The 25,153-nt window shown below is 53.0% G+C and overlaps 1 protein-coding gene across 1 annotated transcript in view; it reads left to right on the top strand.

The window, feature by feature from the left end:
* KDM2B (lysine (K)-specific demethylase 2B) overlaps positions 1–25,153 on the top strand; it is a 120,214-nt gene that overhangs the window by 91,035 nt on the left and 4,026 nt on the right. The window contains 11 exon segments of the mRNA XM_006894652.1: positions 12,420–12,644; positions 19,342–19,485; positions 20,024–20,110; positions 20,608–20,653; positions 20,656–20,858; positions 21,039–21,152; positions 21,573–21,611; positions 21,702–22,381; positions 22,869–23,032; positions 23,115–23,276; positions 23,875–24,093. Of these exon segments, the coding sequence (XP_006894714.1) occupies positions 12,420–12,644; positions 19,342–19,485; positions 20,024–20,110; positions 20,608–20,653; positions 20,656–20,858; positions 21,039–21,152; positions 21,573–21,611; positions 21,702–22,381; positions 22,869–23,032; positions 23,115–23,276; positions 23,875–24,093 (2,083 nt within the window).

Raw genomic sequence — 25,153 nt, forward strand, 5'->3', positions numbered from 1 at the left:
GGCGGACCCGGGCAGCTCCGGGCGCAGTCCCCGCGGGCGGGCCTTGGCCTGGGACGCGGGGGTGACCTGCTCGCGCCCCCGCGCCCCACTTGGCGCGATCGAGTGTGTCTCGGGGCCCCGAACCCCCCACCCCCGTGCCGGCGCGGCGGAAACGAGCCCTGGTGGCTCAGCGCGAAGGCGCTGGGGGTCACCCGAAGGCTGCGCGTGTCAGGACAGCCCGGGGTCCACGCGGGGCGGTCACCGCGGGCAGCTCGGCGCTGGGGGGCAGCTGGGCTGGTTTTGGTCTCTCTTCCCCACCTTCCTTGTCCAGCAGAGGTAACTCTGCGCAGAGAGGACCTGCAAAGGGCAGCCTGCGGGCCGGGGGTGGGGGGTCCCCGCTGAAGTTTGCGGTGGACAGCTCGGGATGCTCGCGTCCAGAGGAGTTTGCAGATGGAGAGAGCAGTCTCTGCCCTGGCCCTGTGCCATGAATGAGACCTGGGCTTGGGGCACCAGCCCTGCCCCGCTCCCACTCCCCCTCCCCACTCTCTGTCCCCTGCCCTCTCCACCTTTGCTCAAGTCCAGTCTTTGGGCCAGGATTCATCCCGGAGGGTCAGAATTCTGTACCACCCCACCTTAGAAGTCAGTGCACTTCTTCCCGTCCCACCTGCGACTGGGGCCACACCTTGCTGGTGTTCTCAGGCCCCGTGCATTCCCACAGCTGCAGCAGCAGCGGCTTCCACATCCCTGTGCTTTGAGTTTTTAGGGGCTGGGAATAAGTGAGTTTATTCCCGAGGACTTCCCTTGCTTCTCTGCAGAAGGTTCTGTGGCCTAAAGTTACAGCCGTTGCTTAGAGGAGTTCTTGTTCCATCAGGGTGGATTTGTTTCGGTTTTTCAATTTATATATATTTTTTTAAGTCAACTGAAATGAAAATAGCTTTATTGCCTTTTCCTTTTATACCATAGAAATGATTACTGTTGGCTGTTAAAATACCATCGCACAGCCGAAAGCCAAACCCGGGGCTGTTGGGTCGGCCCCCAACTCTCGGAGAGACCCATCTGTGGCTGTGGCGTTTGTGAAGCTGTAAATCTTTGTAGGCGGAAACTGCACTCTGGCAGAACAGTGGGTGGATTCAGACCGTTGACCTTTCTGTTAGTGGCCCAAGAGGTTATGCAGTAGCCAGCAGCCCTCCTCCTTACCCAGCCAGCACTGGGGAAACCCCGTAACAGGCACACCGCAGAGAGGTTATGAGTTCTGTTCCAGACTGCAGTGAGAGAAGTGCTACAAAAAGTGAGCCCCGTTAATTTTGTGGTTTGTATAGAAGTTAGGTTGAGACTGTAGTCTGGTAAGTGACCAGTCGCTTTAGGAAAACGTGAAATGCTGTGAGAAGGGTCAAAACGTGACACCTTTTGAGATACTAAATGAAAACATGCGGATGGGGAAAATGGCTTCCTAGACAAGGAGTCGCCAGTGTGTTAAAAACCCTGTAGCTTTGGGGGGCAATAAAGCGGAGTGCAATAAAATGAAGTATGTCTGTGATACTAATTAAGGGATCATCAAGAAGGTGGCCTTTGAGCAATTACCCAGCTTTAACTGTTGGTACCTGTTACGGGGTCTTCAGGAGTGTTTAAGGTGGGGGTCCCTTGGCATTTCCTGAAATTGTACACCCAAGTTGTGTGAGTTGGGTGCATTTTCTTCCACTCCGGAGTCTGCTATTTTCCGGGCTTGCTGTTTCTCTTCAGTAAATAAGCAAACTGGGCCTGCCCTGGAGTCCACAGGTGGTTAGTCTGAAGCCTGCCACATTGGCAAATCATAACTTCTGCTGGCATGTAAGATGTGGGTACAGACATCATGTTAAATAAAAGGAATATTAGATGCCGAGTGCAGTGTTGGTCTGCAGGGAATCCCTGCTGTCCGGCCTGTGGCTCCCCTCGAGGCCTGTGTGACAGTTGAGTTTTTTAACTCATTGCTGACCCTCCAGCAGGTTCCCAAGGCTGTGAAGTGCATAGGAGGAGAGAGTGACCACTTTGCCTCCCTCGGAGCAGCTGGTCGATTGACTGGAACACTAGATAAGCTTTCAGTTAGCATCCAGTTCTTAACAGACTATCCCACAAGAGCTCCCTTATTAGAGGTGACGGGGAGAGTTGAACAAGAACTCTTATTGTAAAACTTACAGTATGTATGTAAAACGTTAAGTATGTAAACATAGTTTGCTTCTCTTTTCTGGTCCCTTCTTCCGAGTGCTCTGAGCTGCTGTCTTTCAGCTGTTTCTCAGCAGGTGGTCTTCTCTCATCTGCCTCTTGGCCAGGTATTGTGTAGGTATTGTCCAAGCTGCCTCTTTTCTCTGGGGGCAGAAGCCTTAGCATTGTGGTTAAGACATTTGAAGACTTACCGAAAGGTTGGCTGTTCGAACCCGCGGGTCACTCCTTGGGAGAAAGGTGAGGCAGCTCGCTGCTGTAATGATTTACAGCCTTGGGAAGCCTAGGGGGTAGCTTCCCCGTCTTACAAGGTTCTAGAGTGTTCCTTGGAGGCAGGAATGGCGAAGCTTTGTCTTAAAGGGGTGTGCTGTTAAGAGAGGCTGTTCCTTGAAGAGGGACATCATGCTTGGAAAGGTGGAAGGTCGGCGAAAGAGGAAGACCCTCAACCAGATGGGCTGTCTGCGGCAGTGGGGTCAGGAGTGTGTGTGTCCGAGATGATGAGGCTGGCACAGGATTTGACAGGGCTCACACCTCTTGTTCGGGGGGTTACTGTGAGCTGTGCTCTTCTCCAGGGCCCCTGACAAGATGGCTCCAGGATGCATTGATAGCTGTGGGTTTGGGTTTTGATGCTCCCGCTTCGTTGATGTATCTGGTTTTCACAACTGGTCAGTGTTGATTTCTAGCTGTGTGTCTCCGTTCTTGTTTTATCTGCTTGCTTTTATCTTGGTTTTATCCCTTATCCAGGTCTCTCATTCTCACCTTGTCCTGTCCAAAAGTCGAGGTGTTTTTCTCACCCCTTCCTCAGGCCCCTCCTTCCGTCACCAGGCTGGCCACCTGAATCTTTCAGGACCCTTTCTCCTTGTGCTGCTGCTTGTTCAATTGGGTTAGCTCCTTGGGCCTTATGGAGTCTGCTTCTAAAGCACTACTTATCTATCTCCTCTGTCGCTGCTGTTCATGTTAACTCAGGTCTTCGTAGTCTTTAGCCTGTGGTGGTTGTCATGTAACGTAGAGTCAGAACTGACCCGTTGCTGACCCTCTGGTGGGCATTCAGAGACACTCACTCACTCACACGGGAGCAGACTGCCTGTCCTTCTGCAGAGCAGCTGGTGGCCTTGAACTATGTGTTTTCAGGATTGCAGTGCAACTACATGTCGCTAGGCCACCAGAGCGCTAGTCTTTGGCTGAGACTGATGTAATCTTACAGCTTCTGGTGGCCATGTGGATAAAGAGCTGCGGTGCCAGCCCAAAGAGAGATGGTTCAAATCCACCAGCTGCTCTGTGGGAGTGAGGTGGGAAACTCATCCTTTATGATTTAGAGCTTATGGAGACTGTCTGGAGGGTAAGGTGTAAATTGGTTCCTCTCAGCGTCAGTGGGAGTAAGTGGGTGTCATATCTTAGCTCATTTTGTGTTGCCCTCCTGCCCCAGACTTAACCATTCCCACCCTGTTGCAGGAACCCCATCCATCACATGGCTGTTGGAGTCTTTCAGTCTCTGTCCCAAGATGAGGTTCCCCGTGTAGGAGGAAGCCCTGCCGGGTTTGACTCCTGCCACCCCACATCCATTCTCCAGCAGCCGGAACAGGCTTTGGGTACTTGAACTGCCTTCCTAGCTGCACCCAGACCTCGAGGGATGGTGGGGACTGAGAGGGTGCGGTAGCTGATGAATGAGCGGCAGGTACTCTGCTGGCAGGTGATGGTGAACGCCTTTGCACATGCCCACTTGCCGTTTTTGTATCTTCTGAGAAATAATCTACTCAGGTCCATTTTAAATTGAGTTACTCATCTTAGTACGGTTGAATTTTAAAGAGTCCTTCTTTAAACTCGTACCAGATAAATGATTCACAAATGATCTTCTCTGGGAAGCACATGAGGTTTCCATTTGATGAAGTCCTGTCTATCAGCTTGCTTTTGTCACTTGTGCCTCTGGTGCCTTATCTGAGAAACCACTGCAGTAGTGTCTCTTGGGGGGGCACTCCTGAAATTGAGGTGGCACTGAAATAGCCCCAGGGGGAGCAATGGGACACCCACCTGGGCCCAGTGCAGTCAGAGTGTGGTCCTGCAGGCCGTGGTGAGGGCCCTTGGGGAGGCAGGAGCCTCTCTGCCTGGGTTGATGAAGGAGCAGAGAAGTGGTTTAGGAGGTGGGAGAGATGGGACTGGGGGCCATGGGCGTGGCGGGTGACACTAGAGGCTCTGTAGGTTCCCTATGGCCTCCACTCACAGGAGATGTAGCCCCTGGCCTCATAAGGCTACTGAGTTGTTGTCTCATCCAAGGTCCTGAACGTTTTGCCTTTGTTTTCTTCCAAGAGCTTTCAAGTTTTAACTCATGTTAAATGTTTTTATTTGTTGTGAGATAAGAATCTGTCTCATTCTTCTGCACATTGATACCTGTTTGTCCCAGCAACATTTGTCAAAAAGACTTATTTTTACTTTTTTTTAAAGAGACTATTCTTTCCCATCAGAGGAGTTCTTGGGTTGTGCACCCAGTTGATATGCTTAGCTGCTAACCAGAGGTAAAAGGTTTGCGTCCACGCAGGGCGGCCTTCAAAGGAAAACCAGCCCTCGGAAGCCATGGAGCACGGTTCTCGTACAGACACCCTGTCAGAGACGCCCGACGCAGCTGCGTTTTGTTTTTCACTAGTTTCTATACTGAATGGTTTTAGCATGCTTTTAACAGATCAGCTGATCATTTCCTTCTGTATGCAGTCCTGCTTTATCCATCTCCATGTCTCTGGTTATGCTGCTTGGCTCCTTTGCTGTTGTGTTGATTTCCACTCGGAGCAGTCCTCTGGACAGGTGAGCTGCCCCGGAGGACTTCCAAGGCTGTGACGCATTCAGGAGCACTGACTCATCTCTGTCTCTCTCTCTCTCTCTCAGAGGAGCTGGTGGGTTCAAACTACTGACCTTTTGGTTAGCAGCCAGATGGTTTAGCATCACACCACCAGGTCCCCCCACCTGATGCCAGGCCCACACTCTCTTGTTCACTGTAGTTTGTAGCGAATCTCCAGCTTGGAATTGTGATCCCTCCAAATTCTTTTCCAAGGTTGCTTGGCTATTCAGGGTTCTCATCTTTCTGTATGAATTTTAGCATCAGCTTTGTCCATTTTTACAAAGAAGTCAGCTGGAATTTTGGTAGACTTTGCACGCAATCTGTGGATCACTTTGGAGAGTAGTGCCATCTCAGCAATGGTAATTCTTCCGGTCCATGGACATGAGATCTTTCCCTTTATGTAGGTTAATCCTCGTAAATGAAACCCCAGTAATTGAGCCGTGAGGGGTAGAGCACTGCCTGCTCGTGAATGGACTAGAGAACGGGATCTGGTGTATTGGAAGCACTTAGTACATGACCATCTCTAGTATGCTGATGCCCGTTGGATACTGTGAACATAAAGGTTCTCAGCAAAGGGAATCGTGCCACCCGCTGATTGTCCCTTAAAATCTAACCTCCACAGCCTCAAATCTGGGTGTTGGTTTTGTCCAGCAAGAGTCCTCAGCTCTGCGTGCTGAAGGAACTGTGAAGGGCACACTGAGAAACTCTCGTGTTCCAGCATCTTCTCCGTCAGGAGCTCCTCCTGTTTGGTCTTGCGGAGGGTGCTTCACCCGCTCATTGCAGGCAGAGGGGCATATGAGCCCTCGAGTATCACACAGATGGCATGTGGACCCAACGAGACATGTTACAGAATGGGTCTTTACTTTGTTCACCTCCCTTCTTCGCCCTGTCCCCTTGGTGTCACTATTTTCCAGCTTTCTGGTTACCTGTTCGCGTCCTCAGAATCCTCCTTGGGCTTTTCAGCAGTAGCCGCTCTGAGGCATGTTGTCACCTGGTCAGTGTGTCAGTGTTCTTTATCGTGGTTGTGTGCCGTGGCGTGAACTGCGGCTCGCGGTGAGGCTGCGCACAGTAGGTCGGCCCCTTGCCCTAGCCTGCAGCGTCCCCCTCAGCCCCAGCGCGCCCAGGTCCATCCTGGCCACTGCGCTTGGCCTTCTTGTAGGGAGTCTTCCTCTCAGTCTCCGACTTCCCACTTTTTCCAGCATGATGTCTTTTCCCCAAAACTGGCCCTCCTGATAACATTTGCAAAGTACATGAGATGGAGTTTGGCCATCTTTGCCTCTAAGGAGCGTTCTGGTTTCACTTCTTTCAAGACGGGTTTGTTCTTTGGGCCTTCCGTGGGATATTCAGTACTCTTCTCCAGCTCCACAGTTCAAAGACCAATTTTCAGATGCATAGGAAGCCATTGAAAACACCATTGCTTGGATTAAGCACACTTTAGTTTTTTGTGTGGGGTTTTGTTTTTTGTTATTTTTTTTTTTAGTGTGAAAATATTTCTTTTTACTTCAACATCAGTCTCATGTTCTAATACAATGGCATGTTGTTGAGTACCATCGAGTTGGAACCAACCCGTAGCTGACCCTCCAGCAGGTTTTCAGAGACAGTTAATCACACAAGAGGAGATTGCTTGCCCATTCTTCTCCCACGGAACAGCTGGTGGATTTGAACTTTGTGCTTTCTGGATTTCAGTTTCTTACCACTCAGCCACCAGTGCTCCCAAAATGGCATAGAACTTAAAAAAATAGACTTCACTGCTGGGAAGGTATCAAAGTATTAGCGATGAAAGTTGTGCTCAAAAGTAATGAAATATCAAAAGCTTTGTTTTGTAATATTGTATTTTATTTATTTATTTAATCATTTTTTGTGTGTGTACTGTCAAATCAGATCTGACTGGTATGGGAGGAGACTGTCCCTCCTTCTCCAGCAGAGAATCTGGTGGATTCAAACAATACCTCTGGGATTGTAGTGCAGCTTCTTGCTACTAGGCCACCAGAGCTCCCTTTTTTTATTTTTAAAATATTACTGATGTTTTCATTCATATTGTATTTCTTACAATCATTCCCATAAATTGTGTCTTGTAAAATTCACACCTTAGTTTTAAACTGACATCCTTGGTCTTTATCACTTTGGAGAGGTCCTTGACAGCAGATTTCCTCAGAATAATACATCTTTTGATTTCTTAACTGCTGCCACCAGAGAGATTGATTGTGAATCCTACTAAAATGAAATCATTGACGATTGCAGTCTTTTCTCCTTCTGTCATGATCATTTCTGTTGGGTCAGTAGTGAGATTTTTTTTGTTTTATTGATGCTCAGATGTGACCATATTGAAGGTTGTATTCTTTGATCTTTAGCAAGTGCTTCAAGTCTTCTTCACTGTCTGCAAGCAAAGTTGTATCAATTGCATAACTCAGGTTGTTGATGAATCTTTTTACAATCTTGATACTACATTTTTAATGTAGTCCAGTTCTTAATTATTTCCTCAGCATGAAGATTGAATAGGTATTGGAGAAAAGATGCAACCCTAATGCATAATTTTTCTGATCTGAAGGAATTGGCAAAAACAAGGCCTCGGGAATTGATGAAATACCCATTGACATATTTCATCAGACAATGCAGCACTCAGTGTGCTCACCAGGCTGTGCCAAGAAATCTGTAGGACAACTATCTGGCCAACTGATCCATCTTTATTCCCATTCCAAAAAAAGGTGATCTGACAGAGTGTGGGAATTATTGAATGAGTTCACTAATACCACATGCAAGCAGAATCCTTCTGAAGATCATCCAAAAATGATTGAACAGTACATTGACAGAGAACTACCAGAAATACACACTGCGTTTAGAAGAGGCTGTGGCACTGAGGATATCATTGTGAATGTCTGATGGATATTGGCTGAAAGTAGAGAGTACCAAAGGAATGTCTGTCGGTGTTTCATTGACTGTGCAAAGGCATTTATGTGGATCACAACAAAATGTGGCTAATCTTGAGAAGAGTGGGAATCCCAGAATACCTGATTGTGCTCGTGTGAAACCTATGCTTGGGATTGCAGTGCAGCTTCTTGCTACTAGGCCACCAGTGCTCCCTGTAAAACCTATACTTAGACTGGAAAACAGTTGTCAGAATAGAACAAGGAAACACTGCATGGTTTGAAATCAAGAAAGGAGTGCGTCAGTGATGTGTCCTGTCTCCGTATCTTTTCAATCTATATGCAAAATCAATCATTCAGGAGGCTGGATTTTACGAGGAGGAATATGGCATCAGATTTGGAGGAAGACTCATCAACAACTTGCTTTATACAGATGACAAAGCCTTGCTTGCTGAAACCGAGAATATCCCGAAGCATTTGCTGCAGAAGATCAAGAACTGTAGTCTGCAGTAACAAGCTCAATATCAAGAAAATGAACATTCTCACCCTGGGTCAATTGGCAGCATCATGACAGATGGAGAAGAGATTGAGATTTTAACAATTTTCCTTTGCTTCCTTCCACAGTCAACACTCTTGGTACCAGCAGTCAGGATATTAAAAGATTAATTGCACTGGGAAAATCTGCTGTCAGGGACCTCTCCGGAGTGCTTTAGTGCTTTCAAACAATGATGTCAGTCTACAGACTATGCATCAGAAAGCTAGACAGTGATCAAAGTGGACAGAGGAAGAATTGATGCCTTTGAATTGTGGTGCTGGAGAAGAGTATTGAACATACTGTGGAATACCAAGAGAACTAACAGGTCTGTCCTGGAGAGACTAAAACCAAGCTGTTCCTGGAGGCAAGGATTTTGAGGCTCCCTCTCACATACTTTGGGCATGTGGTCAGGAGGGGCCAGTCCTTGGAGGAGGACATCAAAGTTAGAAGGGTGGAGGGATGGTGCAGGACAGGAAGATCCTGCGTGAGGTGGATTGACACCATGACTGGGGTCATGAGGGTAGGTATGCCAGAGACCGTTAGATTGGCTCAGTGTAGAGCAGAATTCAGAGCTATTGTACGTAGGGTCGCTATGAGTGTGGTTGACTCCACAGCACATAACAGCAATGAGTCTATGGACAAAAAACTCAAAAACCAAAACTGAATGATACAGGTCTCATCAAAAGAACATGGAAGAAATACACAGCCATTGTACCAAACCTATACCTACACCAAGAGGCTATTGTTCAAACAGAGCAAGGGAACACTTCATGGTTTAAAATGAAAGTTGTGTGTCAGGGTTGTATCTGTATGCTGAGCAAATTATTTGAGAAGCTGGACTCTGAAGAAGAATGTGGCATCAAAATTGGAGGAAGACTCATCAATAACCTCCATTATACAGGTGACACAATCTTAATTGCTAAAAGTGAGAACTTGAAGCACTAGCTGCAGAAGATCAAAGAATACAGCCTTTAATATGTGTTTCATCTCAATGTAAAAAATCTTCACACTGAACTGATAGACAGCATCATGTTAGATGGAAACTGAAAGAGTCAACAGCTTCAGCTTACCTGGATCTACAGTCAATGTCCTTGGTTACCAGCAGTCAGCAGCTCAGGAGAAGTGTTGCACTTGCAAAGTCTGCAGCCAGAGACCCTGCCAGATTATTGAGGAGCTTTGATGTCCACTTGAGGACTGAAGTGCTCCTGATTCAGGCCATGGTCTTTCCAATCACTTGCTTTGCACCTGAGAGCTGGAAGTGACTAAGGATGGCAGAAGAAGAGTCGATTCCTTTGAGCTGTAGGAGCGGAGCACTGAACATCCTGTGGATGGCCACAAGAAGAAGCAAATAGGTCTTGGAGACGGTGTAGCCAGAGTGCTCCTTGGAGGCAAAGAGAATAAAACTTGGTCTCATCTGCTTGAGGTATGTTGCCAGGAGAGGCTTGTCGAGGGCCATCAGGCTTGGAAAGGTAGAGGGGTCGATGGATGAGAGGAAGACCTCAGCCGGATGGATTGTCCCTGTGACTGCAGCCATGGGCTTCCCAGCTCACCTGACCCCTGGACCCCATCTTTGGGTGGGCGGAGGTTTGAGGAGTGAGTTCGTTTTAATGGAATGAGCATGTTCCCTCTGGGGGTGGTAGAATCTGGGACGTGTGGAGCCTGGGAAAGGAGGACCCCCCCCCCAGAAGAGGAAGTACCTCTCTGCTCCTTTCATTGGCCCTCTTTCTCTAGGGTGTGTCAGAACCTAAACGAGAACCACTTCATGGGTTTCGGGTCACTTCTGGACTGGCTTTAGGAATGTCCAGTCTTTTCTAGTGTTCCGAGTGTAGCTTTGGAGTGTGTCGATCTGCTGATTCTGACCTGGGCAGCTTCATCTTTGGCCACAGTCCTTCGTAGGGTTCCTTGTCCTCTCCTGGGCTGGGACGGGAGGTAAAGCAGCTGTAAGGGCATGGCTAGCACTCGCCCAGCGCCGCCCTGACTCTGCTGCCGGCAGCTCCCTCAGCTCAGCAGCGGCCTCCTCCTGGCATTCCTTTCTCTTCTGGGTCGCCTGCTTCCTTGCAGGTCCAGAGTCCCTGTGTGCAGTTCTAAAATCCACAAACCTTTACACATGAATTTTCCCCTGCCACTCATTTGGCAGTGAGACGTGCCCTGAATTGACATGACCCTGGGTGTCCTGTTTGCCCACGCTGTCTTGCCCTGGTCTGTTAGCGCATGTGACGGGAGCGTCTCAGCTCACTGGGCTGTCCGGTGAGGATGAGTACCGCAGCCTTTGCTGCTGGGATGAAGGGGAACTGGGCCCAGGAGCAGCCCTGCACCAAGGACCACGGGCTGTCGGCCTGGGCGCGGCTGTCGGCGTGTGCCCAGCAGCCCTGACCCTGGCCTCACCACCTCACCATGGCAGTGCTGGCGGGGGCTTCCTGCAACTGGAGCAGGAAATAAAGGCTTAGGGACACCAGCATCCCTGTTCTCTGGAGGACAGAGGAGTAGAATGGGAGAGAGTTCCAGAGCATTAGTGCTCAGGTCTCTGTGTGCTGCCAGCTGTGGGGAGAGTAACCCTAGGAAGATGAGGGGTCTGCGCTAGAGTGGAAGCAGGCAGTGTTATATGGACTCCTCTGCAGGGATCACGGAACGTTAGAGGGGAGAAGGGGAGCAGGGGCTTTTACTTGGGGACATGGGTGGGTTTAGTGCTGAGGCGTTGACTCTACTGCTTTGGTTTTGTCTGATGTACGTCAGGTTCATCATGAGGGACCAGTCCTTGGGGGCCAATGTGCTTGGTATGGGAGGGTCAGTAACCTGTGATGAGATGGGTTGCAGTGGCTGCAGCAATGGGCTGGACAGTAACACGGCCTGTGAGGATGGCCTGTGAGCGGCAGGGCTCGTTCTGTGCCCTGAATTGTCCTGACCTAACAATACCTAAAATCATCTGGACACACGAGCTTACAGGAGGGTGGGATTTTGTGACCAGACACTGAAACCTGATGAGCTGGTCAGTGAGCTGCACAGGACCCTTCAACCCATGAGCTGGCTCTCGGCGGGGTAGGGGGTGGGACTCCCCAACAGACACTGATGTTGTCGAACAAACGTTAGAAAAGATGTTACGCTGGACTGATTGTACCATCCTGGTCCTTCTGTTTCGGACCCCCGTGTACAGGGACCTGCGGACAGGCCCTCCAGTGGTCATCTGGTGCCTCCATCACAGATCCTGAGTGCTCGGGAGGCTGGGGGCCAGATGTCAAGGCCACAGGGCAAGAGCTGTGACCTCTCCGGTTAGGAGTTAGCGCGACTTTTCTGTTAAACCCTTTTTGAGTCTGTTCATTGAGGTGCCTAGGTGGCACAGATTGGTTTGTGTTTGATTTCTAACCCAGGGGTTGGCAGTTTGAACCGCAGAGCTGCAGATGGAAGCCTGATGATGTTTCCATAAATACTCTGGAGCAAACCCCCTTACGGCGTAGTTCTCCTCTGTCACGATGGCAGTGGGTTGTTATACGTCTGGTCACGTTAGTCTCTGAGGATCTAGGATTGAGGAACGAGGACTTTGGGGCCCGCTGAGGGAGCGTCTGAGACGGGAGGGGTCTTGGAGTTCAGTCTCACTCTCCTGGGTTGTGTGATGCTGTAGATACTTACTGTTCCACACAGCCACCTAGAGGTGCAGTGGTGGGCAGGAAGCCCCGCTCACCGCTCACCACTCTCCCCTGTGATGCCATCAGGGGGAGCAGGCCACTCTGCTGATGTGCTGTGTCGGGCCAGGGCCTAGAAAGCAAGGTTTGCCCTGGGTCCTGAGCCGTGAGGCCCACCTGGCACACTGAGAGGGGCTGGTGCTCTGACAGGTGGAGCAGAGGCCAGGTGGGAGCATCGGAAGGGCCCGCAGCAAGTGAGGCCACATGACAGCAGGGGCGGCCTGGGGGGTAGGCGGGAGGGGAGACTGGGCCTTGTGCCAGCGTGCACTGTGCTCCGGAGAAGGGATGATCTGGCCCCCAGGTAGCCTCCCGATTGACCAGTTCTGTCTGCCTTCTTGCAGAACCGGGCTGTGGGTCGGCCCAAGGGGAAGCTGGGCCCGGCATCTGCAGTGAAGTTGGCTGCCAACCGGACCACGGCGGGAGCTCGCCGACGCCGGACGCGATGCCGCAAGTGCGAGGCCTGCCTGCGGACGGAGTGCGGCGAGTGCCACTTCTGCAAGGACATGAAGAAGTTCGGTGGCCCCGGGCGGATGAAGCAGAGCTGCATCATGCGGCAGTGCATCGCGGTGAGCGTCTGACGAGGGCCAGGCTGGGGCCCGCGCTCCGCCACCCTCAGGCCCTGAGCTGCCTGGTTCCAGGTCCTCCCCTCCGCCTCACAGCTGGCTGAGGCCTCTCGGAGGAAACTCGGGGAGCAGATGGTGTGCTGGTGTGCCTGTGGGGTGCTGTTTGCAGGGGCCGTATGGGACCAGGCTCCTGCACTTACGGTCAGGCGACCTCAGGACGCCACTGTCCCCCAGCTCGACACTTGGAGGTGTCTGCTGTTAAAGATATCAGGCAGCCTGTCCTGTCTGTAGTCCTGGTGCTCGCTTTTAATCGGGGACCCTTCCTTCCTTTCCGCCCTGTCTTCAAGGCCAGAGGTCTGAGCAGAAGGTCATGAATCTCCAGAGGGTTGCCCAGAGAGGCAGGGTACTTTGGAGTGCCCCAGGCCCTCCAGCCCTCTTGACCTCGGGCAGGGTCAGTGCTGTGGGCAGGGACAGGGCATGCAGGCTTGGCCTTTGGCCGCTTGGATGGTTCTTAGTTTACCCAGGAATCTCTCCTGCTCATGGACTTGAGCAGAGTCCACCACACCCAGTCACCTTCTGCCCCTGCTCCCAGAGCCCAGCCATCACCAGTGGGAGTAGCAAGTGCCCTGGAAAAGCAGGCTGGGCTAGAGGAGCAGGATTCCTGGGCTCTGGGGTGTTCGTCCTCCAGCAAGCCATGGGTTCACCTCACCTGGGTTGATAGCAGTGTACTGCGTTTGAACTGTGCCCCAGGCCATTTGCATGGACGTCTGAGAATTTGTGAGTCCCCTGCAATTTTATGTTGAGGCACTTTATTTTTGAGTGTCTATGTAACCATTGGATGCAGTCTGTTGAAGCATTTGGTGGTGAATCCAAGATCGTCTTCCACTTTGACCTCCTTTTCCCCACCCTGCTCTCCAGGCTGCTGGCTGTTCTCTGAGACCTGCGGTCCCTGTCTGTTAACTTCCACAGTCCCTGTCAGGCCAAGCCCTCACTCTTGAGGCTGGGATACTGGACTGACTGCTGTCTGGTCTGCCTCTGCTCTCTCCTTTTCAGTCCTGCTATCCTAGGGGTCTGCTCTCACCAAATTGCTTCCCACCCCCCACCCCCCAGTGGCCAACAGTGCCATGAGTGTTACTTGAGGAAAACTGGTGTTCCTGTGGCTCTCCTCTTTCCAGTCTGCTCTGGCTTCTAGAAGTGGGCTTTGCCCACCTGCACACCGTCCTTCGGTGGGGGCACTTCTTCCACATTTTACCAACTTAGGGCATTTGCAAGCCCACCTCTGTTCATATTCTAGGTATCCCATCTGTCTTTTTAAAATAAACTTTTTCTTTGTTAAAAAGAAGTTTCAGGTTTATAGAAAACCTGCAGCGAGTTTGCATTGCTCCTGCACCAGCCCCTTCTGTTCACATGGTTAGGGACCATTCTTCACAGTTGATGAGAGCTGTTAATGCCCTGTTGTTGGAACCGTCTCCTAGTGGATTCTCCACTGAGGTTTCAGAGGCAGGAATCACATGGGAGCTCATCTTGATTCTCTGGAGCAGCTGGTAGATTCGAACTGCCTACTTTTGGGCTGGCAGCACAGCTCTGTACCACCAGGCCACCAGAACGCCTTGATAAACAAGTCATTATTAACAATAGTCCATACTTGTTCTAATTCCCATAGTTTTTCGTGTTCTTTTTCTAACCCAGATTTTTGCCTGTGATAATGTCAAAGACTTGTCTTGTTTTTGATGACTTGGGTGGAATTCACCCACCCCAATTATGGCAAAGTACGTGTAAACTAAAACTGGCCATTCATCTGTTTTATTTATGTGGTTCAGTTGCATATTTTATATTTATAATGTGCAACTATAGTCACTGTCTATTTCCAAAACTTCATCACCCCAGAGTTTTCCAAACACAAACTGCAGGCCATGAGCAGTCTCCCATCCTCCCTTCACAGAGCTGCTGATAGCAGCCATCCAGTTCTGCCTCCTGCGTTTTCCTCTTGCAGATACTTCTGGTGGCGTGTCTGTGTATCCTTTACCCTTTCGTGTCTGCGTCACTGCACTGCCTGCCTCTCCCTGGTCCAGAGCCTCCCTTTCTCTAAGCAGCTGGAGCCTTTGCTTCTTAGCTCTGTGTGTCCCTCCATGGACTTCTCCCGGCCAGTGCCCAGCCCTCGCTTCCTGAGAACCCAGGCCTTGGCTTTGCTCCTGGGTCTCTGCAGGAGTTTCCGTTCCCTGTGCCGTCACCTGTGTCATTACGTGCTCTTCACTGGACTGCCTCCCATCCGTCGGTGCCCAGTCGTCCTTCTGCTCATCCCGTGCCCCCGTCCCTGCCCTGGCTAGATAGGTCGTTGCTCTTGGAGGTCCCTCTGGCTTCCTGCTGCTCTGTCTGTAAGAGAGGTTCCTCGTAGGTTTCTGGGAATCATTCTCTTATACATGACACGTTTGTCTTCCTCAGGTTTCAATGGATTTTGGCTTAGTCTTCCCAGATGTCCCCAGGAGAGCAGCTGTTTGCTCACGGCTCTGTCGCTCTTAGAACCTGGTTCCCTGCTGGGCAGGTGGGCATTAGGTATCTGGAGAGTGGCTGATGCCTCCTTCGCATTTAGCACTTCATGCATTTGACTACAGATTTTTGGGCTGTTTTATGAAGACTTGTCTATTTATGGGGGAATGGATATCCTAGCTTACTTGAAACTCCTCTGAAGCCGTTAAACGAAAGTTGTCTGTGTGTTGGCCACCGTCAGGGCATGTCAACTCTTGGCAACCCCATTGGGTCTAAACCACTGGGATCCAGAACGGTGTTTGTTGGCTGCTTTGTTCCAGAAGTAGATTGCCAGGTCTTAGGACTGTAGGAACTGCCGGGGACAGAGCAAGGATAAGGAGGGTCCCTTTCCTCAAGCAGTTTACAGACTAGTACTCCACCCTCACATTTGTGGTCAGGACCCCTCTAACGTCCCCAGATAACTGTTTATCTGGAGTTGTATTTATTGGTATTACCAAATACAGTATTTCCAGTTCATTTTAAAGTAAACTCTTTACATAGTAATGTTTTTATAGGGAGAAAAGTTCTATTTCCCTTTAACAAATTAGTCCGAGTCATATTTTGTATTTTCTCTAGTTCATTTTATGTCTGATTACTTAGGAAGTTGGATGTTCCTGTGTTGCTTCCAGTTGTTGTACCATTGTTTCAGTGGAACACTGGGAGGAAAGGGGTAGCCTCATTCAGGTTGTTGTGGCTCTACTCTAGCAGTTTCTGAAACTGTATTAGGAAGCTTTCCGTATTCCATTCCATTCCATTCCAGTCCCCGCATCTTGCCCTTGGAGTCGCTCATTTATTTACTCATGATTTTGCAGTGTCGTTCGTTGACTATTTGGAAAATGTACCAGCTTCTTAAGTAGGCTCCTGTTACCTGGCAGTGTGAATTTATGACAGCAGTAAAAAGTCTGTGTGGTTATTCGGGACATTAGTGATGTACGTCTAGCAATAAAGAATGCCTGGTGTGAGGCTAAGAAAAACGCAAACTGATGGCTGAGGCCGTGTCAGCGTGACTGGGTTGTGATTCTAAGTTACTGGGCAGGTGGGTGAGGATTGGTCATCCTCGGTTCCTCTCTGAGAGGGCCAGCCTCCAGTTTGACGTCATGACCGGCTTCGGAACCTCACTCTGGCAGGCAGGGAGGAGCGGGTGTATGGGTTCACACAAGTGAGGCAGATTTTCCAAATACTGGCACATCAAATATTATTTATTGAAAAGAAATCACCTTTGCTGGTATCTTCACCAGTCTCATCTGAGAAGCCTTTCAAGCACAGAATTGCTGTCTGGTTTGTGTTGGCTCGTGTAAGTTTTTCAGTGTTTAATTCCCTTGAAAAATCAAATTTTATCATTTGCAACAAATGTTAGTTGTTTTTCTAGAAGTGACAGAGTCACTTCTCTCTCAGAAAGCCTTCCCAGTGCTCAGGTCTCCAGATCAATGGGTGGTTTTGGGGGATTTTTCCTTACAGAAGTTGAAATTTTTTTTTTTTTTTAAATCTCCTGGTGAACAGAACATATCTTTTTCAACCATTTTTTTACATGTACAATTTGGCGACATTAATCATGGTTATTCTGTTATATACCACTGTTTCCCAATTTTCTCATCACCTTTAACTGAACTTTGAAATGTACCCTGGAAGCAGCCCCCCTTCACACCGTTTGTAACCTGTCATAAACACTAGGCTCTCTGCATTTGCCTGTTCTACATAGCTGTATAACATACTCGTCATTCTGTGCCCGCCCTCTCTGTCTGCGTGCCTTGGAGAGTGATTTGGGGGCGCGGTGTGCACCAGCACTTGGTCTTTACGCCAGAGTGCTAGCACATGGCATGGGTGTGCCTCCCTTGTTGATGGACTCGTGCCTGCCCCCACCCTCGGGCTCCGTGAGCAGATTGGACAGGTAGTCATGGAGCTGTTGCTTTCCTGGATGCTGGCTAGGCATGGAATTATTGGTCCGAATGCTACTTGGTTTTTCTCAGTCATTCTTCCAAGTGAAAACACTGTTCTTGGAAGAAAGCAGCAGTCCTGCTCACAGCTGAGTCACACCAGAGCTTCCCTGTCACTGTCGTCACAAGTCCTTCACCGCTACTTCCTATTGTGCTACGCAGAATGGTAAAAGGGTATGTCCTCAGGGTCGGATTTTTATAATGTGCCAATTTTTATTGTGTAAGCAAAGACGCTGTTAAAGGAAACATCTTTGCGTGCGTTGCAGTGATGCTGCGTGTTTGGGACCTGGCCGTGGGGCGTGCTGAGCTGCTCGCCCTGTGTCTGCCTCTGTGCCATCTGTGCAGACATGGGTGTGCTGAGAAAGGCAGCCTGGTCTCGGGGTTGTTCTCAAGGTAGCTGTGACCTCCCAGGTCCCTCTGGAAAGGTGCTGGGCATCCTGGGACTGTGGAGTACAGCTCTGTACTCGCCGCAGTGGGGCAAGGCCCCTCTAGGTGTGTCTCTGCCCCACTTGGGTCTGCGTCTAGGGCTTGTTCACGCCACCCTTGCATAGTCCATCCAGAGAGAGGTCAGCCCTGAGCCCTTCATCCTGACTGTCACTCCAGTCCTCCAGGTTTCCTTTTTCTTTAAAGAAAAAAAAGAATGAATTTTTGGTTTGACTGAAGGTTTAAATATTATACTAGCTTTTTCATCCAACTGTTCAGACATTTTGTTTTATAGTATTGATTAATTACAGTGTCTAATCAACCGTCCTGGTATAGCTTAGTAGTAAAGAGTTGTTCTGCCAGCCCAAAGGCACATGGTTTGAATCCACCGGCTGCTCCACAGGAGGATGGACAGTGTCCTCGTGTGATTTATTGTTCTGAAGAACCACTCGAGGGTCAGCTAGGGCTCAGTTTCCACTTGATGGTCCACAGGACCAACAGTCATTTCCTGTTTGTGGATCTCCCTTCGCCCACCTCACCTGTTCCTCTCCTCATCGTTGTTAACTCTACAGGATTGCTTCTACCTGTGTGTGAACCTTTCCGCAGCTCTTCGTAATAGTGGTCTTACATGGTAAGTGTCCTTTAGAGGCTGATTTAGGACACTTAGTGTAATTTGTCCTAGGTTCATCCACGTTAGACATTATTTCACAAATTCCCCTCCCCTTTTTACCAATATAGACTTTTTTTTCTGATACAGACTTTTTTGCTTGTTTTGAACTTTCTTTATTTTATTTTTTTAAAATAATTTTAATGAGCATTTACAGAGATTTTGGATTTCCATTCATTCATTGCTGCACTTCTCTCCCCGCCTCGATAGAGACTTTTTAATGCTCAATCATTGTTGCACATTTTCCTCCCTTCACTCTCCCCGAGTCCACTTTGCAGTGCACCTCTTTTTTCAGATTGTTGTCCGTTTCACAAATTCTTGATGGTTTTTAAGTGATACGTAATACGTTATTATGTGGATCTAGCAGAGTTTCTCTAGCCATTCATCTGTTCATGATCCCGGGTGGTTTCGAGCTCAGTGCTGCTGTGAATGGTGCTGCAGTAAACGTGCGTGCGTGCCAGGTTGTTCTGCAGCGCTGACTTCTCTGGCTACCTAGCGGTGGCGGTGCCGGGCTACTCCCAGCTTTGTAAGGAAGGGCCGCTGCTTTCTGCCGTGCTGGGTGGTGCCATTCACATCCCCGCTGGCAGTGTCACCTTCCCGGTCTCTACTCTGTTGCCAGCATTTGTCGTCTGCTGTCTTGTTGAACGTTGCTCTTGTCCCTGGGGGAGAGGGTATCTCAGTGACGACATCTTTAAGGAGACTCTGGTGGTGTAGTCCAGAGGGGGTTGCGCTGGTAACCCAGAGGGTGGGGCGTCTTTGGCAGCTCGCATCCCCCAGCAGCGTCTCAGGAGAAAGCTGCTGGACAGTCTCCTCCTGGGAAACCCACTTCCTGAAAAGCCAGTGAAGGGTCAGCTGTGAGTTGGTTCCGACCCACCGTGTTTGTGGTCCATCTGAAAGTTGTCGTTGGTGAAGTACCTCCCGCTGCCCATTTTGTGGGTGTGGGTTCAGCCGGTTCACGGCTGTGCCCCAGCACTGGAGGTGAACCTGGCTTAGAGCAGGGCCAGCCAGGGATGTCGTGATGGCTGGGTAGGTGGCCAGAAGGAGGGACGGGGAGGAAGTGCCTTGGTCCCTTCTCCGTGACCCTGTCGGCCCTGTGGACTGGGAGCGGGTCTGTCCCTCCTGATGCTGACTGTTCCCTCCCCACCCTCAGCCCGTGCTGCCCCACACCGCCGTGTGCCTTGTGTGTGGCGAGGCTGGGAAGGAAGACACGGTGGAAGAGGAGGAAGGCAAGTTTAACCTCATGCTCATGGAATGCTCCATCTGCAACGAGATCATCCACCCTGGATGCCTTAAGGTGAGGAGAAGGGCTGGCAGTGCCGCTCACACCCCTGAGTCCACCCCTGGGCTCTCTATCTCGGCCCCTCCCTGGAGATGTCCTGGGAAGAGATGGGGCCTTCAGGTAGCTCTGGCTCCAGGAGGACGATCTTGGGCTCAGAGGGGTCTGTGAGGGAATGTGTCACGCTCAGCTGCCAACGCCTCAGACTGCAGCGTGTCCTGAGACAAGCGCTGTTGACCCCGAGGACTGGCCAGGGGGGACTCGGGTGGTCGCCCTGCTCGCTAGAAGCCTGCCTTGCTCCTGGGAGGACAGGTGGCCTGTTTCCCGGTGTGCCTGGGGCACCGCTACCTTCTCGTGCATGGGCTGGAGTCCTCCTTTTGGGGCCTCCCTTCCAGGTACAGCAGGCTTGGCTGTGCCCTCGGCAGGATGTGGGTACCCAGGGACTGGCCAGGTACAAGCCAAGGGAACACACAGCAGCCCTTTCTTCTGAGGGGTCTGCAATGGGTTGTGGCCTTGGGGTCCTCACCTCCCCTTGCTGAATTCCTGTATTTCTCAGATTAAGGAGTCAGAGGGTGTGGTCAACGACGAGCTTCCAAACTGCTGGGAGTGTCCAAAGTGTAACCACGCTGGCAAGACCGGGAAAGTGAGTGCTGGGCGCCAGGCCTGGGGGCTCAGGGGCTGGAGGTGGTGGGCCAGGCCTGCCCCACAGTGAGGGCCGGGTAGCTCCAAGGCCGGCTGGGGGACATGGGGGGGTGGCCAGACCTGCCCCACGTTGAGGGTCAGGGACCCGGGGTCGGGAGGGCCAGGCCTGCCCCACAGTGGGTTCTAGGGGCTCCAGGATTCAGGGTGAGGGGTGGATAGGGACTGGGAACACCAGTCCTGCCCCACGGTGGGGGTGTGGGGCTCTGGGGCCAGGGGCGGGGTCCAGTCGTGCCCCATGGGGAGTGGCAGCTCCGGGGATGGGGGCTCCGGGGCCGGTGAGGGGTCCAGTGCAGTGGTGCCCCGCGGTGGGGATGGGGGCTCCGGGGCCCGGGGGTGTCCAGTGGTGCCCCGCGGTGGGCCCGGCACCCTTGGCCGGCGTGCGGGGGTGGGTCCATAGATATACAGTCGGGTCGTCCTTCTCTGTTTTTGGCCTACAAGCAAAAGCGTGGCCCGGGCTTCAAGTACGCCTCCAACCTGCCTGGCTCGCGGAGCAGAAGATGAACCGGGACAAGGACGGGCAGGAGCCGGCCAAGCGGCGGAGCGAGTGTGAGGAGGCGCCCCGGCGCAGGCCCGACGAGCACCCCAAGAAAGTGCCGGCCGACGGCATCCTGCGCCGCAAGGCCGACGACGTGCACCTGCGCAGGAAGCGGAAGTACGAGAAGCCCCCGGAGCTGAGTGCACGCAAACGAGTACGGCGGGGCGGTGGGACTGGGGGGACGACGGCTGGGATGGAGGGATGGGGGGACACGGCAGGGCTACGAAGTCCGGGGATGGAGGACAGGGCTTGGGGCTTGGCACCTGGTCTTGTGCTGCCCTGCACGGGTCACACGCCCGAGAACCTGCCCAGACACTTCTCCTCCCCGATTTAGGCGTCGACACTTCCGACTTCCCCCGGATCCTCATCTCATCTTCCGCCGAGGCCCCCTCTAGGCAGCAGCCTCAGCCCCTGGTGGAGATCCAGTCTCACTTACTTCCAGCAGCAGGTGCTCCCCCACGCCCCACCCTCTGGAGCTCCAAGACCCCCCAACCAAGCCCTGGACCCCACTCCCTGGCTAGAGTGTCCTGCACTGCCCACCAGGCATTCCCAGCGGCCCCCCAGGCTGGCAGAGCACTTGGGCCTTAGGGTTTGGCTGGCCAGGCCTGAAGGCTCTGGAAGCCCCCAGTAGCCAAGAGTCATGGAAATGGGAAACTCCCAAGTCAGCTAGAGTGGGAGGTCAGTCGGGTGGGACCGGTTCAGCCATGTGCCAGCTTCCAGCTTCTTCCTTGACACCAACAGATGCCCTCCCCCATCTGTCAGATGTGAGGGCAAGGGGGCTGTGTGAAGGCTGCTGAGGGGTGTGTGGGGAAGGGGTCAGACTCTGAGGCTTGGGAGCAAGCTGCATGTCTTTTCTTTCCTGTGACAGCTAAAACCTGGCAAGGAAGATAAGCTTCTCAGGAAAAAGGTACAACTTTCCCTACCCCGACCCAGCTCTTGGGGCAGAAGGTCAGGAGGTCGTGGGTGGGTGCAGCCTTCAGCTCCCTCTGCCCCTCAGCGGCGGTCCTGGAAGAACTCGGAGGATCGGATGGCTCTGGCCAACAAGCCGCTTCGGCGCTTCAAGCAGGAGCCGGAGGATGACCTGCCCGAGGCGCCTCACAAGTCCAGGGAGAGTGACCACTCCCGCTCCAGCTCGCCCACGGCGGGGCCCAGCACCGAGGGCGCGGACGGCCCCGAGGAGAAGAAGAAGGTGAAGCTGCGCCGCAAACGGCGGCTTCCCAGCAAGGAGCTGAGCAAGGAGCTGAGCAAGGAGCTGAACCAAGAGATCCAGAAGACGGAGAACAGCCTGGCCAGCGAGAACCACCAGCCCATCAAATCGGAGCCCGAGAGCGAGAACGACGAGCCCAAGCGGCCCCTGGGCTTCTGCGAGCGCCCCCACCGCTTCAGCAAGGGCCTCAACGGCGCCCCCCGCGAGCTGCGGCACCAGCTGGGCGGGGGGCTGCGGAGCCCACCCCGGGTCATCTCCCGACCTGCGCCCTCTGCGTCCCCGCCCAAGTGCATCCAGATGGAGCGGCACGTAATCCGGCCGCCCCCCATCAGCCCCCCACCTGACTCGCTGCCCCTGGACGATGGGGCGGCCCACGTCATGCACAGGGAGGTGTGGATGGCCGTCTTCAGCTACCTCAGCCACCCGGACCTGTGTGTCTGCATGCGGGTCTGCAGGACCTGGAACCGCTGGTGAGTAGGGCAGTGGCCACACTTAGCTCGTTACGGCCCTGGGTGCCCTGGGTTCCGGGTGTAGACTGTGCCCCCATGTGCTGTTCTGCAGTCACTTGTGGTCTTCTCCATGTTGGGCCAGGCACGCAAGCCAGGGCCAAAGGAGGGACACCTCTTTCTGTCCTGGCCTGGCTTCTTGGAAGATGCAGTAAAGCCCAGCTGAGCCCTGGGTTCTGGAGTGCCCTAGATTAGGGACAGGCCCTCCAGCTGTGGGCGGTGGTCCCAGTTCCCGGCCTCAGCCAGATTCCTTAACGTCAGCTGTGAATGGGGTGACACTGCCCTCCTGGTGGTTATACCTTGGTGGGGATTTTGCTGCCTTTTCCTGCGTGGCCTGTGGTGGCAGAGGAGAGGCTGAGGGCTGAGCTCTGTGCGTGGAGGGGAGTTCCTGTGGCTGGCTGGGGGCTCCAGGGGCACCCCACCTGACCACCTCTCCCGGCGGCTGGCCCAGGTGCTGCGATAAGCGGTTGTGGACCCACATCGACCTGAACCACTGCAAGTCCATCACGCCCCTGATGTTGAGCGGCATCATCCGGCGCCAGCCGGTCTCCCTGGACCTCAGCTGGACCAACATCTCCAAGAAGCAGCTGAGCTGGCTCATCAACCGGCTCCCTGGTGAGTCCTGGGGTGCGCCCCCGTGGACATGTGGGGGTGGACCCAGGGCAGTCCCTGATCGGCTGCCCCTCGCTGTCACCAGGGCTCCGAGACCTGGTGCTGTCGGGCTGCTCGTGGATCGCAGTCTCGGCCCTCTGCAGCTCCAGCTGTCCGCTGCTCCGGACCCTGGACGTCCAGTGGGTGGAAGGACTTAAGGACGCTCAGATGCGGGATCTCCTCTCACCTCCCACAGATAACAGGCCAGGTGAGCTGCCAGGCCCTGGAATGGGGAGGGAGCTTTGCTTGGGCAGTGGAGTTTAACTTGACCATAGAGCCCACCTGATGGACACATCCTGTGTCAGCTTTGGGCTCTGGGGTGGGTACAGAACACAGGCCGGTGTGCCAGGCTGTCAGCTTCTTCCCCGCTGACCTTGAGCTCCTCTGATGGACACGTCCTTGGTCAGCTTTGGGCTCTCAGGTGAGCACAGAAGACAGGCAGGCGTACCAGAAGCTCTGTCAGCTTGCCCGCTGATCTCGAGGACGGGGCTTAGAATGAGAGTGCCTTCCAGCCCAGCGCAGGCACAAAGCCATGTCTCCCCTCATTCACCGGGTGGGGCACCAGTTTGCAGCATTTTTCAGTCTTTGAATCTCTCTGGAGAACAGCGGTTGCTGTTGAGTTGCCACTGACTCATGGTGGCCTCGTGTGTCCTGTGTAGGCGTGGGGGGGGGACTTGGACGGAGCCGGGCCGGCCTTTCTTCTGAGGCAGGATTCCAGTGTTGCGTCTCGCTGGCAGGCCTCTTCTCCCTCCCCACAGCCCCACGGTCAGGGTGTTGTGCTGCCACTCCCCTTCGTGTCCCTGCAGGTCAGATGGACAATCGGAGCAAGCTCCGGAACGTCGTGGAGCTGCGTCTGGCGGGCCTGGACATCACGGACGCCTCGCTGCGGCTCATCATCCGCCACATGCCTCTGCTCTCCAGGCTGCACCTCAGTTACTGTAACCACGTCACCGACCAGTCCATCAACCTGCTCACTGCAGTGGGCACCACCACCCGGGACTCCTTAACAGAGATCAATCTATCAGGTGAGTGGGGCCCCTGCCTCAGCTGCCCAGTGCAGCGTCTGTGCAGAAGCCATGCCTCCCAGGCTGCCTTAGATAGAGCAGCTACCTTCCCATCTGTCTTGCTGGCTACAACAGTGTGGGGCCGGCGGCGGGAGGCCTCACGGCTAGGTCCTGACCCAGAAGGAGGGAGAGGAGGGCTTCCTACGGTGGTGGTGAGCTGGCGCCTGATGGCCAAGCTAGGGCTGGATGCTCAGGGCATAGGGTGTGGTGATGTGGGCACGATTCTGGTCCAGTTAGGCTGGTCTGCATTGGACGATTGACATTTGGATAAGGCAAACAGAAACTTAGTCAATAGGGAGTTCTGGTGGCTTAGTGGGTACGGACTTACACTGCCAACCCCAAGTGGGGAGGTTTGAACCTTGGCAGAAAGATGGACAAGTTCCTCACCTACGCTTTGCAGTCTCTGAAAACTTGCTGAAGGGTTGGCTATGAGTCGTGTCCAACTCGACACCCCAGAACGAGTGGTCCAGGGTCCTGTCCTGTCGCGTGCTTGCGTTTGGACACTGCTGACTCCTGAGGAGCTCCGGGAGGGTTCAGGTGGTCAGGCAGGTGTGCCTTTTCCCATCACCACCATTCTGCCCACTCTGCTACAAAGCGGTGGCCCAGGTCTTAGCAGTGTGTTGTGTGGCCGTGTTCCTCCAAAGACCCCATGACGTGATGCGGAAGGCCGTCCCCGGTCCATTGAGAGGAGAACACAGCTGTGCTGCGGTGAGGGTTAGCTGATCTTGTACTGAGGGCTTTGGCCCAACCGCAGTCTCGAGTCCTTCCTCCCTCGCACGGCGGAGCCCTGACAGCTGATTCGTCCTTAGCCCCTCACTGTGCCAGGCCCTGTTCGCGAAGCACTTCCCATGTATCCATGGCTTCTGTGTCTGTTACGTGCCGTCCACCTGCATCTGGCCGACAGAACAAAACGTCCTCAAAGTCACTGCTGTGTGAGCCCAGCGCTGTCATCTGTCTGTGTGGAGGGTCTTCCTCTCCGTGGCCTCTGCTTCACTACACCTGAGGACCCGCCCTTCCTCAG

Source organism: Elephantulus edwardii, unplaced genomic scaffold, assembly GCF_000299155.1.
Source record: "Elephantulus edwardii isolate Elephantulus edwardi_28Jun2011 unplaced genomic scaffold, EleEdw1.0 scaffold00148, whole genome shotgun sequence".
NCBI classification, from domain to species: Eukaryota; Metazoa; Chordata; class Mammalia; order Macroscelidea; family Macroscelididae; genus Elephantulus; species Elephantulus edwardii.